Here is a 16,058-nt window from a genome sequence, read left to right as displayed (position 1 = left end):
ATTTGGCTGTCAACTCATAACGTTTTAGGCTGATTCAGGTGATGTGGCTGCACTGTGTCTCTTTTATCTCTCAATACTCCAAGTACCTTTGTTCCAAAGCAGCATGCTAAATTGATAAGGACAAATTTTTCATCTAGAAGGAGATGGTCATAAATAAAGAGTTTATGAGTAGCTCAACTATTCTGGCAGAACCTCCAAACACATTCTCAAGAGATATTCTCATATTACTGCACACTTGTTCCCACTTCCATGTCTCATTCACATTCTCAATTATTGTACTTTCTGAAGTTGAGTCTTCAAGTAGGTGTAAAAAATGTGGCTTGTTGATGTTTTAATGTATGATTTTTTTTCTTTTATTGGTTTTTTGGAGACAGGGTTTCTCTGTGTAGCTTTGCACCATTGCTGGAACTCACTCTGTAGCCCAGGCTGGCCTCAAACTCACAGAGATTTGCCTGTCTCTACCTCCCAAGTGCTGGGATTAAAGGCTAATGTATGATTTTTAAAAGCATTGTGTATGTGTGTGTGTGTGTGTGTGTGTGTGTGTGTGTGTGTGATTCACATTGAAATGAGAGGACATCTTGCAGAAGCTGATTCTCTTGCCACCATGTAAGTTCTAAGTTCTAGAAATTGAACACTTAGTTTGTCAATCTTGGTGGCAAGCACTTTTACCCACTGAGCTACCTGGTAGGCCCTAATGTGTGAACTGATGATTGCAATGTAAGTGATGGATGACATGGTCCTACTGTTTGCAGACTATTATTACTCTTCTAGTCTGTTGTGTTTTCTTGAACTCTTTCATGGAATTATTTCCAAAATGTAGTCTCAACAGTTGCATTTATTATGCTTTTATTAACCAAGGGTGCATTTGGTGGGGAAAGACCATGTTTTAAAGGGGCTTCTGTATTCCTAATTTAAAAATACTTTTCAGGTTTTATCCTGTTTCATACACCTCCCTTTGTATGTAATTCTCAAAACCATCTTGTCTAATTTTGTAGGCAGTACAGGAAAGATAAGTGTATAAAATTATTAACTCCATATAACAAAGGCCTTCTCTTAATGTCATAGCCTAATGATGTAGTCTTTCTCTGTTTATCTGTGGGGTTGCCTTTACTATATCTTGATTTTTTATGTAACATGTGTTAGATTTTTTATCAACTTGGCAAAGGGCCTGGCAAACAACTTAAGAGAAGAAAGATTTATTTGGTTTGTGGTTTCAAAGCTTTGGGTCCATTATTTTGGGTACAGTATGGTGATAACCACGGTAACCAGAAAATTATTTATCTAGGTTAGCAGCTAATATCTAGCTGTTAAAGGGCTCCACCCCACTTTAGATGTGTGGAGGTCACAGGACAGCTCTCAGAAGCAATAGTCTCCTTCCCCTGTGTGTGCTTAATAGTAGAGCTGTATTATCCTCTCTTCAGGATGGAAAACTTAACAATTAGGATCATGAACTATGACTGTCATTGGAATGATGCTAGGACAGATATGGGTTTGCATGATGTACTTTTATTTATGTGTATATGTATTTCTCAGGTGTATCAAGTCTGAAGAGAAATCCCTTGGAGTTGGATTGCATGCCTTTTGCATAAGAGTATTTGGTATGAACAATTTCCCCAACATATCAGATCAATATCAAATGCTTAGTAAGCCAATTGGTATTTTTGGAAGAAAAACATAGCAATTATATTGTTAGCAACAAAACACAACCCTCACCTTAAAGGGAATAAGAGGGTTTCATTTGAAATCAAACATGAGTCACCATGATGGGAACACAGACTCAAGTCATCCAAATATCAAGTTCCAACATGGTAACAATTAGTGATGTTTTTAGTTAGAGAACAAAGGAAGTGATGAATATGGCACTTCTCAAATATATATTGTAGGTTGGTTACAGCAAAGCATGGAATTAATTCTCCTCTGTAGGTTCAGATGCTATCTGATAGCATTCTTAGTGTTTTGGTGAGTGGAGGATAGAGACCTGTTAAATCAATATATCCCGCAGAGGCTTCATGTGATAGTTACATGGATGTAAGGTAAGATACAGGGATGGGGCAATGCATAACTAATATGAAAGAAAAAGATAGTTTGTGTTTGGATCTGCACTATTCCAACTGTCCACATCCAGGAAGTTCCAACAACTATGTAGCATCTTTAACATCTTGTGCTCTGTCCACAAGTTCACAAGCCTTTGCATTTGGAAATGGCAACTTGTAATTAGTCTGATAATGAGGTAACTGCAGAGATGATAAATGTTTTTGCTTGTCTTTAAAGAGTACACAAAAACTTAATTAAGCCTTTGATTATTTTAGTAGATTCAGGAATAAAATAAGATAGAAAAATGTTTCTTTTAGTTAGATGTATAGAAAACCAGCATAAGATACTTCAGAAAATACATGAGGTTCACAGTTATGAACCCAATAGATATTTTATTAGCATCTTATATATAATTTTCATTTGTTTTGATCTAGAAACTTTATATTAACTTATAATTCCTAAAAGTAAATGTAGAGACTTTGATGTATAATTTTTTATATTTTTAAATAGGGAAACTGAAGTACTTCCAAATAAAATAACACATCTCTCTCTTTTCTCTCTTCCTGCCAATGGGCTGTTTTTCTTTCTCCTCACTGCAGCTGGCATTCCAGCACCTATGTACTTTGGTGCCTTGATAGACAGAACCTGTTTACACTGGGGAACTCTGAAATGTGGTGAACCAGGGGCATGCAGGATGTATGATATAAATGAACTCAGGTAATAATAATTTTTGTAAACTGTGCTTTTAGTGCATAAAATGACCCATTCACACCTAACATTTTCTTGAGAGATATGATATTTGGTTTCATTTTCAGAACTCACATGAGTGGTATAACTTCCTTATTTATGTATTTTGATATTTTCCCATTATTTCTAAAGTACTTGATATATTTAAGTGTGAGTGGGCTTCCTAATCTAACCCTTCAAAGTACTTCAGAAAGGGAGCAGGGTGTCTTGTAGAGACTCTGGAGCAGTAGAGAGAGAACTACATCCTGAGCCAAGCTGGAATGGGAGAACACTGGAGATAAACTGGATCCAGAGACCAGGGACAATGGCACTGTTGGTGGAAACAAATCTCTTGGCTCCTACCACCCCATACCTGTGAATAGAAAGGAGGACTCTTCCCTTCCACAGGGGTCAGTATGGTAGTCCCAGCACATTCAAGCAGCATGGATTCTGACATTATAGCTCCTGGAATAGTCACAGCCCTCTCATGTTTGCATCCTGATAAAAAGAACCCCAAATCTGTAGATGGCCCTTGCAGTTTATAATCATGCCCAGTGATGTTGCCAGGGGCCTCCTTGAGAAGGGGCCTGCTGCCTGAATTTGACAGATGGTCACATATCTGGGAACCCATAGATGCTCCCTTGCACTTAGTGGTCTGCTGCCTCATGAACATGACATAGCTCAGTAGAGTGACTGTGGTACAAAGAGAGTTTCACAAAGGGGAAGGATGTTGTCACACATAGACATAACTGAAACCACTAACCCCAAGACCCAGCAGACCAGGGGCCTGGCCTCTGAGATCTGGGTGCATCCAGTTGTGTGCTTTCATGTTTCTGTTTAGATGAAAGGCAGTTACCCACATGGTTCCCACCATTCTCAGTGCTACACAGGCCCCTGTCACTAACTGTATAGGAAAGAATCGTGGGTTCACTGCTGCTCTATGCCCAGGGGTCATGACAGGCTGATCTTGAGCCAGACTTAGGCTGTTACCTTGCTGGCCTTTGAGGGCAGCAGGCCCAAGAAAGCCCACAGAGAAACTTTGTTTGATACAGACTGCACTGTGCTCCTCCTTGTTCCTAAAACCACTTCAACACCAACACCAACAACAAAAGCTGTAGGCAAGACCCACTCCTCTGTTTCTAAGTGAGAATACTGAAAAATTCTGGAAGAGAAAAGTGCTGATCATTGTCCTGTCCTCAAGTGATTGGCTGAGATACCATTCTCAGCCTGGTGTGTCCATAGCAACAGTGTCAAAGGATTCAGTTTCTTCTGTCAGTGTATGTGTGAATTAAAGTTCCAGTTGACTTGATATCCAACAATAGTAGGATGTAACCTGGAATTGTGTGCCAAATTGATTCCCTCTTCCTTTAAATTTATTTTTGTCAAGTTCTTTTATTGTGGTGAGAGAAAAATAACTGAGATACTTTTTACTCTATTATCCCTCTAGTAAAAAAATTTCAATTGTATTTCTAGGCTGTTATATCTAAAGTCTTAAGCGTCTACACATATATACTATTTTTATATTTTCCCACTACAGAAGTAGGCATGATCATTTTCTTTATTCTTTTGTGGTCCAGGGTTTACTGTCTAAGGGATGGTGCCACCCACTAAGGGATGGGACTTTTCACCCCAGTTACTGTAATCAACGTTACATCAACATCAAGCCAACAAAATCCACACAGGCCTTCACTGAAACTTCCTTCCCAGGAGTTTCTAGATTATATGAAGTTGACAGCACTATGCATCACACCATATTTTCCTATAAATATTGAGAACATGAAAGAATGCTTTCATAGTCATTTAGAAATGTACTTGTCAAAACACCTGTTTCCCAAATACATTAAATCCAGAAATCTTAAGGTATATTTTATCAAACTTATAAAGAACAAGTGCTTAGAACAGTATCAATGTAACTCTCAGAAATGGTGAAAGGGGAAATTACCTAATTCATTTTGTGAAGTTTATACAGTCTTCATAATTAAACTAGACAAGTTCAGCAACTGAAATGAATTTGGGGCTAAAGAGATGGCTGAGGGGTTAAGAGCACATACTGCTCTTGCAGAGCACATGATTCAATTCCCATAACCCATGTTGTGCAGGTCAAAACTTCTTATTATAATAATTTCAAGGTATCCAGGACTCCCAAACACATATCCACACAGAGACCCAACATATACACAGTTTAAATAATAAAAAGAAATTGATCATTATACATGCAAAATTATGCATGGAAATTAACAAATTGAAACTATTAATATATAAAAATGACTAATAGGACTTTTTTTAGACATACAAGGATTTTTTTTTGAGACAGGGTTTCTCTGTATAGCTTTGCTTCTTTCCTGGATCTTGCTCTGTAGACCAGGCTGGCCTCAAACTCACAAAGATCTGCCTGCCTCTGCCTCCCAAGTGCTGGGATTAAAGGCATGCACCACCACTGCCCGGCCATACAAGGATTTTAATGTCATGAAAATCTATTGGTATTACACAGTATACAAATTTCTTAGTAGTAGAGAAATCTTGAAAGGTGACTTTATGATGTTTTACACATGTGTGATCAAAATGTGAGCAAACAAAACAGAAGAGTTCTTTTAACCTAATGTGGGGTGTTATCATCTCAGTATTTAAAAAACAGGCAATAATGGCAGGGGAAACATAGTGGCTTAGTGTGAGATGATGGCAGAGGAGGTATGGTGGAGGAGAGTAAGGAGGCTGATCATGTTGCCTGCTCTGTCAGGAAGCATTCAGAGCTAGAAGCCCAGTGCATGGTATCAAGGGACTTCATACTCAGCTAATCATTTCTGAAAGCATGCTCATAGACACACCCACAGATGTCTTTCTATAATGATCTTAAATCCAGTCAAGTTGACAATGGAAACTAACCATGACCAAAGTGAAGAAAATATATTTAAGCTTTTACGTTGGAAAATTTTTGACATTCTAATAAACAGAACTAATAACTCAATAAAATAGATTATATAAAGTACATGGGAAAAATAATCACCTGATGTTTTTCTTTGAAGAATAAATGATCTATAAGAATATACAAAATTAGCTTCCACTGAATATGTTAAGATTTAATACAGATGAGCTGTTTTCCACAGGAACATTTACATTGGCGTGCCTGCAGCACTAAGAGGATCAAGCTTTCTCCTAGCGTTCTTCATTCTAATACTCATGAGAAAGCGCCAGCTCCCTGGGGAAATTGACTCCTCAGAAACTGAGCTTGCAGAGATGAAGCTCATAGAGAAGAAAAGCGAGGGCGTGGATGTGCACAGAAGTCCTGGGGTTGAGAATGACGGGGAACTGAAAACTAAGCTGTAATGAGTTTTCTATGGGCCTACACAAGCCCATGACAGAGTGTGCCTTTGGTTCTTTTGAATCGTGAGAATACTATAGGAACCTATTTCTTATCCTTAAGGATCTCAAAAGTTATTTTTAAACATGATAAAAATATTAACTGATAGCATTTAAAACCATTGGGGTAGCACTTAAGATTTTCCCAGGAAAGACCATGCTGATACCCCACCCCCAACACACTGAACTTTAAAGATGTCTTCATTTACAAACAGCATTTTCTCTTTTAACTTAATCAAAGCAAATGTGTATTTCTTACCTATCTTCAAAAAGCTTTAAAACTTTCCCACTCTTGAAACACCATTCAATTTCATTGAATTCATGCTTCAATATTGGAGGTATTTAGAGCTAAATATTTGCATCTTGATTGTGTTACTTTAAAATAATTTGTTCAAATTTATCCTTTCTCTATTAACATACCCGCATACCTCTTTATCTATTTATCAGTTGTTAGCTCTCTTTTTACATTCTAGACATGATGCGTCCAAAGTTAGTCTTCTCGTTGATGTGTCATCCGTTGTTTTCAATCCCTTCTTCATTACTCAAGCTGCACATTTGATGACTTAGAGCACTGACAAATTTAATCAGGTTTTAAAAAATCATCTAGCAAAGATGGCTGGAGCTTTTTTTCCCTAGTAATTCAAAGCTGGTCATGAAATTCCTTCTTATAAGCAAGTATATGAGAAAGCCAGTCCTTTCAAAGGCCTTTGTAGAGATGGGGTTGTATGTCAGTGTTACAATGCTTGCCTGGTATGTGTGGAACTCAGGGTTCAACCACAATGTAGAGTAAACTACTGAAGATAAAATAAAATAAAATAAAATAAAATAAAATAAAATAAAATAAAATAAAATAAAGACTTGGCTGGGCAGTGGTGGTGCACACCTTTAATCCCAGCACTCAGGAGACAGAGGCAGGCAGATCTTTGTGAGTTTGAGGCTAGCTTGGTCTACAGAGCGAGATTCAGGAAAGGCACAAAGCTACACAGAGAAACCCAGTCTTGAAAAACCAAAACAAACAAATAAATAAAGACTGTATGAAGTGTCAGATGTTCTCAAAAGACTACTTTCTCATATTTAGGTGGCCTTTTTGGCCCAGTGTTCATTTTACTCATGTGTCCTTAGAGTACATATCTATGAATTTTCAAAATAATCTTAGAGTAAAACCTTTAAAAAGGGACCAGCTAGATGGCTCCATGGAATGGGGTGTTTGCCACCAAGCCTGATAAGGTGGGTTTGATCTCTGGGACAAACACGGTGGAAGTTGTTTGTTGCCATATACTCCTGTACTGTGGTATATGCCCAACCTGCAAACAAGCAAGCAAGGAAACAAATAAATAAACAGATAAAATTTATAAAGTTTTAAAGAGTGACTTACACTATAAAATTGGAATTAATAATATAGAAAGTATAAAAACAAAATCAAGTTGTGGTTTGAGTAAGAGTGCTCTTCCTAGGCTCAGGAATTTTGACATTTGGGTTCCAGTTGATAACTCTGCTTGGGGAGAATTATTGGTGCACCCTTAATCCAGGAAGTGAGTCATACTGGGCTAGGTTTTGAGAGTTAAAAGCCTCACCCTACTTCCACTTAACTCTCTGTTTTATGCTTTGGTTGAGGATCTAAAATCTCAACTTCCTGCTCCAGTCACCATGCCTGTTGCTGGCTGTCATGCCTCCTTGCCATGAGGAATTTCCATCCCTCTGGAATCATAAGCAAAAATAAACTCTGTATTCTACAGGTTGCTTTGTGGTGTTTTATCACAACAGTGAAAAGTAACTGACATAGAACTCATCTTATTTTGTGACGATAAAGAATGAAGAGATTTTAAGGAACAACAAGCCTGTCTGTTGTTGTAGAGCCATGGTTCACAACAACAGCATGACCAAAACTAGTTCTTTCTGTTCCTCATTTTTCTTCCCTTGGTAATGAATTCCATAATATAAAAATGGCATAAATCCCTAAAGATGGGGAGGATGAAGGAAGGAAAGGTAAGGGGTGGAGGTCAACATCCTGTGGTTATTTATGCATAGTAAAGTGAGAAAGAACATCTATCTGCTAGAGCAGAATGCAGGCAACCACAATCTTAAAAGCTCTTCAAGGGAGCCAGAATGTTCATGGGAGAGTTAAGGTGACAGTTTCTGTTACCGGAACTAAGGTCAATCCACTTCCAAGAAGGAAAGCCTTACTTTGCTCCAGAGGTCTCCTACCATGATCACTCAGCCCTGCTGCTTTGGACCTGTGCTATGCAGCACATTGAGGAAGAGACTCACAGGAAGGAATTTGCTAACTTCACTTAGGCTAGGAACCAAAAAGAGAGGGATAGAAGGGGCTAGGAGCCAAGTATCTCTTCCAAGGGCTTACCACCATGGACCCAACTTCCTCCTTCTAGGCCCCACCTCTTAATACTTCTACCACCTTTCAACAGCATCTTGCTAAAGACTAAGATTTTTACCACATTGACCATTGAGGGATTGTCCCAACCAAAACAACAGCAAAGAGAAAGTAGACAATCTAACTGATGGGTTTTCTGTAGTTACCTTCATGTTATTATGATTATCTGAATCAATGAATGTGTCTTATAAAAGGAAAGCTTCATGGGGATAGAGAGAGCTCAGTAGTTAAGAGCATGTGCTGCTCTTGCTCAGAGTCTGAGTTAGGTTCCCACCACCCACATCAAGAGGCTCACAACTACCTGTGACCCAAGCTCTAAGTGATCTGATGCACTAGGTACCTGTGCTCACATGCATGTTCCCAGCACCTGGGACTCACCTCTTATTAAGGAAGTAGTAATTCACTGTAAGAGCACAGGTGTTTTGTTGATACTTTTTTTTTATTAGGGAAAGCAGTCAAAAAACACAGGAATTGGAATTCATGAGTATTTCCTCATGCTGGAAGCCTGGGGATATAAGATATTATTCTGAGCTTTATTCTCATCAGGATTTGATCATAGCACAGCAAATAAGTATGGAGGAGAGGAGTGAGAGAAGAAGCAGGAAGGCCTGCAGGTGAATTGGTTTCCTGTAGTGGATAGCCATCCCAGCATTGGCCTGGAAGTTCCAACCCCCATTGAGGCTTCGGTAATGGTCACGCCCACAAGGTGGGGTGGAGAAGGAAGCGGAAGACCCAGGATCTAGAGGAGGTCTCTCTCTTGGTTCTGGGATGCTGGACGCAGGAGGTAGACTGAGCAGAGTTCTCCAGAGAACACCGCCAGACTGTGCCATACCTTTGCCAGACCTTACAACCTATTTCTTCATTTGTAAGTTACCCCACAAAATAAACCTCCCTTTCAACTATGTGGAGTGGCCTTAATAATTTCACCAATAGTTGTCTGCCCAGCATGAGCTTTGATATACTAATAGGCAACATAGATAGTCATTTGTCCCTCTTGACAGTTAGGGTAATGGCTCATTTGATATAGGGGAACTTTGGATCTAATATTCCAGCCTTTGACAATTATAAAGGGTGATGTACTTTCTTTTGTAACTACATCTCAGCTGAAATAACAGTGAACAAAACTGAGAGATCCACAGAGCAACGGAAACATGAACATATGCCTTCTACTCCACTTCCTTGGTAGAAAAAGACCACTCAACATTTTGGCTTCTCCTATCCCTCCTCCTTGTTACCTTCTATTTTACTCTGAGCCCACCAGGAAACTCTATGGTCTGCTTTGGCCAGCTGAATGTAGACTCTGCCTTCAGAACCAAGGTTGAATTCTATTGGTGATCTTGGTACAATCAACAGAAACAAATCTCTCCCAACCATTTGTTTGATCCCATGAAGGCTAGAATGCTGGTCCAGGACCAGGAGGGGACATAGTACATCTGATCTTTCTGCCCAGGTTCTGTTGGACTACCTGAGACTAGCAAGGCACAGGTAACACTGGAGCACTCTTGAATGCTGGATCTCAAGCTGGATGGAAATTTCATCAGAAGCATGTCATTTAGACCTGTTTTCAGCAAGTCTAGAGCTAACTAGTTTCAAAGGATCATCTGAGGCTGGTGTTTTTGGATAGTCTGCAGTGTTGAATTGTTTGGAAATCTGCCAGGACATATAGGTTAGGGACAGAAGATAAATTAAAGAGCTTAGAGGAAAATCTTTATCTTGGGTGTGTATTTGAAGCTTCTAGGTCTGTAATCCTGGTAATTAGGGCAGTGGAAGAAGTCTCAAGACCAGAGGAAGGAGAGAGATTACAATCAAGAATAAGCAACAGCCAAGAAAGCTTAGACTGCTAAATGATATGACAGGAGAACCTATCGGGAATCTGCTTGACCTTACCAGGTGGATCCAAGGTTGAGCTCTCTGAAGCTTACATTACATGAATTATTTAAGTTTATAAAAAGAGACAAAGTTTTAGATATGTTAACATTACCATTGTTTGTAATCTGCACTGAAATCCTCATTGTAGAAGATGCAGTTAACATGTGTCTGTAAACAGCTGGAGTAGACTCAAGCCTTTGAATCATAGCAAAACTTGGAGACACTCACAAAATTATTTTGGATCAAAAACATGAACTTTTTTTCCTCTGTACTTTTAAGTAAGTAAGAAAAGTACCTTTAAGTTTAGATATAGAAGACAACCAAAGGAAATTATCGTTTTGTGTCTTTGGCTATGTCTTTGTCAACCTTGGTTCTGAAGGCAGAGTCTACATTCAGCTGGCCAAATGGACCATAGAGTTTCCTGGTGGGCTCAGAGTAAAATAGAAGGTAACTAGGAGGAGGGATAGGAGAAGCCAAAATGTTGAGTGGTCTTTTTCTACCAAGGAAGTGGAGCAGAAAGTTCCTTACTATGGCTAGTTTAATAGCTTATCAGAACTCCATTGATCAATGTTAAAACTCTGAACTTCAGAAGTCCTAATATAACAATAGTATAGGAATGGAAAAATTCTGAAACATTTTTCCAGTTTTTTTTAATATACCTCCAAACATTTTCTCAGACCCTCATAACTTACATAAGCTTTCACATCCTTAGACCCTAATAACCACCTTTTGCCATAAATTAAAAAAAAAACTCCATATGGAGTTTCTTCAATGGCCATCATCTTCTTTGAAGTAAATTGGTGCTGCCAAGAGCAGATGTGTCTCATTGTTCAGAAAGTCTAAATTCTATAGGTCTTTGAAGTGTTTGATCATTACCTACCTAGTTGAAATATATCTATGTATGCCTAGAAAACTTAACTAATATGACTATAAGTGTGGTTATCATAGATGACTAATTATTAATCTGTATTTTTAACTATACATTACAATTTTAAATGAGTTGCACAAACATAACACCTTAAACAAGAGTAGAAATATATATAGTCTCTGAGTGAATTGAAGATTAGTTATATTTTCCTTATTAACAAATTCAGAAATTTTTAGTAAAGAGATGTAAAGTGTATAAAGACTTCAAAAGATAGTTTTCAGTTGGTAATACAAGTTAGTATAGAAAGTGAATTAGGTACATTTGGACTCACCAAAATAGGATAGATAATGAAATATTTTCACTGAATTTGCCAAATGCAAATGGACTAGATATTGTTGATGTATTTATTGCCTATATATATTGTATATAGTTATTGTACTTATTGTATATAGTTTTTCTTATATTAATTATAACTTTTTTATTTCAGACAAAAAATAAGAAATGTAATATTTTATTTGTGTACCCCAATAGGGCTTATCTGGGGATCAGAGGAAAAAGCCAGCCACTATATTAAACAAAGAGATCAGACAATGGTAGCACATGCATTTAATCCTATCATTCAGGAGGCAGAGATTCAACTGGATCTCTGCAAGTTCAAGGCCACACTGGGAACAGAGCTAGGCATGGTAGCTAGTTAACCATAGAGGTCTGGAGGTCTATACAGACAGACAGAAAGTGATAGAGCTTGGCAGAAAGAGGAAAATGATGTAGCTGGGCAAAGGGAGATAGTGAGATGGCAGGGCACAGAAAGGATATAGGCATGGGTATACAGGAAGTAGCTCTCTTTTTTGGCTAAGGATTTTCTAGAGGTAAGACATGGTTGGCTTGCTCTCTGATTGTACCTGGCTCTGGGTTTTTTATTAATAAGAGTGTTTAGCAATTTGTCTTAAAACTTACCTGGATGGTTACCCTAGGCTCCTCCATGGTGGTCTTGGGTGCAGAGATGATTGGCTTTTGGCATTCATACAGGACAGCATGAAGTGCAGCATTCTCCACAGGTTTTCCTGTAAAGGAGGAACTTGAGAAACTGAACTACATTGGTGAGGCAAAGAGAGGCAGTCAGTTCTCCATTGTCCTGTTTATACACAGTTTGGGCTGGATCCTGGTGGTGGCTGAGGCCTACGACAGTTCTTTGCCCAGTGGCTAGCGTCACCACAATCCAGGTGTTGTCATTTGTGCCCATCTTCTTCTTTGAGGAGACCTTAGGCCTCTGCGACAATCTAGAAACTTTGTCTGTTGTGGGAAGTTTTTATTATTAACCATTTTAGATGTCATATTCAGCAGATCTCTCAGGAGTTTGAGGGGCAGCATTTAATTTATGAAGTATACCTGATTTTAGATAAAATTTACTTGTTTTTAGTTACTTGCTTTAGGCTTAACCCTGAAAGCATATACAGGAGGTTAGATAAAGCTTTCCCTTGGGAATAAATTTCATTTGTTTTTAGGATGATTGCAAGCATAGTTTTGAGCACATTGAAGAATTTGATAATGTATAAGGTGACTGAGAACTGACTTGCATGTCTTAATTTTCCTGAATAATTCACAAGAAATTAGTACTTTTTACAGAATTAGGACTTTAAATTTATCTGCTAAATTTTAGCCTTAAAAATTGAATTAAAGGCTTAATTGAAAATTCTCTAGGAGTAAAATAAAATTTTATACCATAAATACAGTCAATAGAAGGACTGGGAACTTAAAGAAGCCCTATGTATACCCCAGAGAGACTGGGAACCTTATTTTTCTAATTCTTTTCTCATTCTCCATTACAGAATATTACATTTTTTGTATGCTCAGTTTATCCAAATAGCTAAAACTAAACAAAGTTGGCAAATACAAAGAAGTTAGACATATATTTTTAAATCAGTTATTGTTAACCTGTTACATCAGGTTGCAATACCCAGGACCTTTGGGATTTATTGTGGGGGAGACTCCATGGTGTGGCCTTATTCCATCTTAACTCAAGGTCAGAGTCCAAGTTTGTTTTGCTCCACAAGACTGCATAATAGGATGTTATACTTCAAGGCCTGATTACAGGATGCTTTGTCATAAGGTGTGCCTAATAGATGTTTTGAGAATTAAAGAAGTGTTTACACTTCTGTATGTTGTACCTTGAAGCATGGTGTCCTTGAGAAGGGGAGATCTTTTGCCTCTCCCCTTGTTGGTGTATAAAGGGCCCATGAAGAATAAACTTGAGGTGACTGTGGTATTGACTAGGAGCACTAGCAATGTTATCTTCTGTGTCTCTGTCTTTATCTTTTATGTCTACATCTCTATTTTTCATATATATTATTTCTTAATCATCATTTCTCCATTCAAGACTGTTCCATAGTCAGGCAGACCCAGCAGATGGCTCAAAGATGGTGGGGCTTGGTGTATAGGGGATTCCAGTGATGGACACTGAAAGCTGAAGTGAGCACTCAGATAAGAAATATTAGTGGGATGATTTACTTTGGGAGTAAATTGTAAATATAGAACAGGGTAATAGTAGACAGATATTTAAAGATATTTTAAAAGCCAGGGGAACAAAAATTAGAGCTGCAGCAAGTAACTAAGTCATGAATGTTTGAGTTTGTGATTTTTTGGGGGGGGTCTGAGAAAGTAGTTTGAAAGTGTGAACATCTGGATATGTGGTGTGGATTTGAATGAGTGATGGTGTGAGTCTGAATGAATCATCTGAATGTACTGAGGATGCAGCCCTGAGTTGGGTCTAGAGTTGTTGCAGCCGATAGATGTGGGCACCCTTATGAAGCCAATGTTTTCATTTCTTTTGTCTTGTTTTTCTTTTTCTTTTTTTCATTTTCACACCAATCAGAGATTCCCTCTTCCCTCCTCCCACCCCCACAACTGACCCACCAATCCACCCACAAGAAGGCAAGGCCTTCCAGGGGGAGGCACATCCAGTAGAAGCAAGTCCAAGCCCATCCCCCTGCCTCAAGGCTGCATGAGGTGTCCCATCATGGGTAGTGGGTTCCAAAAATCCCCCTCATGCACCAGAGGTGGATTCTGATCCTACTGCCAGGGGGCCCCTAAGCAGACCAAGCTACACAACTGTCTCAAGGTGCAGAGGGCCTAGGCCAGTCCCATGCAGGCTCCACAGCCATTGATCCAACTTTCATGAGTTCCCACTAGTTTGGATTGGTCATCTCTGCAGGTTTTCCCATCATGATCCCGATACACTTGCTCATAGAGTCCCTCTTCTCTCTCTTTGACTGCACTCCTGGAGCTCTGCCTGGTGTTTGGCTGTGGATCTCTGTATTTGCCTCCATCATTCATTGGAGAAAAGCTCTATGATGACACAGTATTCACTGATCTGATCACTGAGGCAAGCCAGTTCAGTTCAGGCACTCTTTCCACTATTTCTAGTAGTCTGAGCTGGGGTCATCCTTGGGGATTCCTGGCAACTTCCCTAGCATCAGGTTTCTCTCTATCTCCATGATCTCTCCCTCCATCATGGCATCTATCTCATTGCTTTCCCACTCCATCACTGTTCTAGCTTGACTATACCATTCCCTTATGTTCTCATCCCCCATGCCCTACCCTCCATTGTCCACCACTCACCCCCATTTTACTCATGGAGATCAATCTTCCTCAAGACCCAGCTATACCACTCTTGAGCATATACCCAAGGAATGCTCAATCATACCACAAGGACACATGTTCAACTATGTTCATAGCAGTATTATTCATAATAGCCAGAAACTGGAAACAACTTAGATGCCCCTCAACTTAAGAATGGATAAAGAAAATGTGGTACATATACACAATAGAGTACTACTCAGCAGAGAAAAACAATGACACCATGAAATTTGCATTGCATGCAAATGGATGGAACTAGAGAATATCATCTTGAGTGAGGTAACCCAGACTCAGAAGGACAAATATGGTATGTACCCACTCAAAAGTGGGTACTAGAAGTAAAGCAAAGGATAACCAGACAACAACCCACAACTCCAGAGAAGCTAGCTAACAAGGAAGACCCAAAGAGGGAAACATGGATCATCTTGGGAAGAGAAAATAGATGAGCTCTCCATGAGCAAAATGAAGCCAATTTTGAGGAACAGAAACTTTGTGGATGAAACTAAAAAGGAGCTGAAGGGCTTGAGAGACTTAGTTGTTTCCCTTTCACAAAAATTGGATAGTGCAGGTCTCCTCTTCTTGGAAAGGGCACTTGCTGAGGGCCACAGGAATATATCCTAAGAACTCAGCTGGTTATGGCAAAGTCACTACCAGAAGGGAATCAAGGAATTCTTTCAGAGGAAGCCAAATTCCAAGGAGTTTTTGGTGTTACTTGGTTTGTTATATATCAGCTGTATTCTATTATAAAAATCATGTGTGTCTTCACTGTTTTCCAAGTTGATTTTTCCCTAAGAAGGGCTAACAGTGTGGACTGATCACTCTCTGGACATACACAGTCAAGGTATTTGGAGAAAAGCCCCAGGAAAGGCTTCCTCTGGAATCAGATATCTCCCTTAGGCACTTTCAAGGACTAACAGTAATAACAGTCCACATGGTAGTCTCCTAATTTAAGGTAAATTTCACAATGAGACACCGCCTAGGTTAGGTGGAAGTTAAGTAATAGCTTTACACAATTTAGCTCGGACCCTCATTTCTTACAGCCTTACTAACTTTATAGACCTCTAACTCCTTACGTAGCCACTTCTAGGAATAGTTAGATAACCCTCTGTGCTGACAGCTATGCTCAGCCAGAACCTCAGTTCAAGCCTCCCCATAATTATCATCATTGGCAGCATCCAT

At 39.1% G+C, this 16,058-nt stretch overlaps 1 protein-coding gene across 3 annotated transcripts in view; it reads left to right on the top strand.

The window, feature by feature from the left end:
• LOC118579984 (solute carrier organic anion transporter family member 1A5-like) overlaps nucleotides 1-6,084 on the top strand; it is a 49,300-nt gene extending 43,216 nt beyond the window's left edge. For all 3 annotated transcript variants that reach the window (XM_036181824.1, XM_036181825.1, XM_036181826.1), the window contains 3 exons: nucleotides 1,534-1,598; nucleotides 2,634-2,751; nucleotides 5,865-6,084. In XM_036181824.1, coding sequence (XP_036037717.1) covers nucleotides 1,534-1,598; nucleotides 2,634-2,751; nucleotides 5,865-6,084 — 403 coding nt within the window. The remainder of the gene's footprint in view (nucleotides 1-1,533; nucleotides 1,599-2,633; nucleotides 2,752-5,864) is intronic.
• The last annotated feature ends 9,974 nt before the right edge of the window (nucleotides 6,085-16,058 follow it).

This window comes from Onychomys torridus, chromosome 3 (assembly GCF_903995425.1).
Source record: "Onychomys torridus chromosome 3, mOncTor1.1, whole genome shotgun sequence".
NCBI lineage: Eukaryota > Metazoa > Chordata > Mammalia > Rodentia > Cricetidae > Onychomys > Onychomys torridus.
Note: the sequence above shows the minus strand (reverse complement) of the source record. Positions and strands in the feature narration are given on the sequence as shown.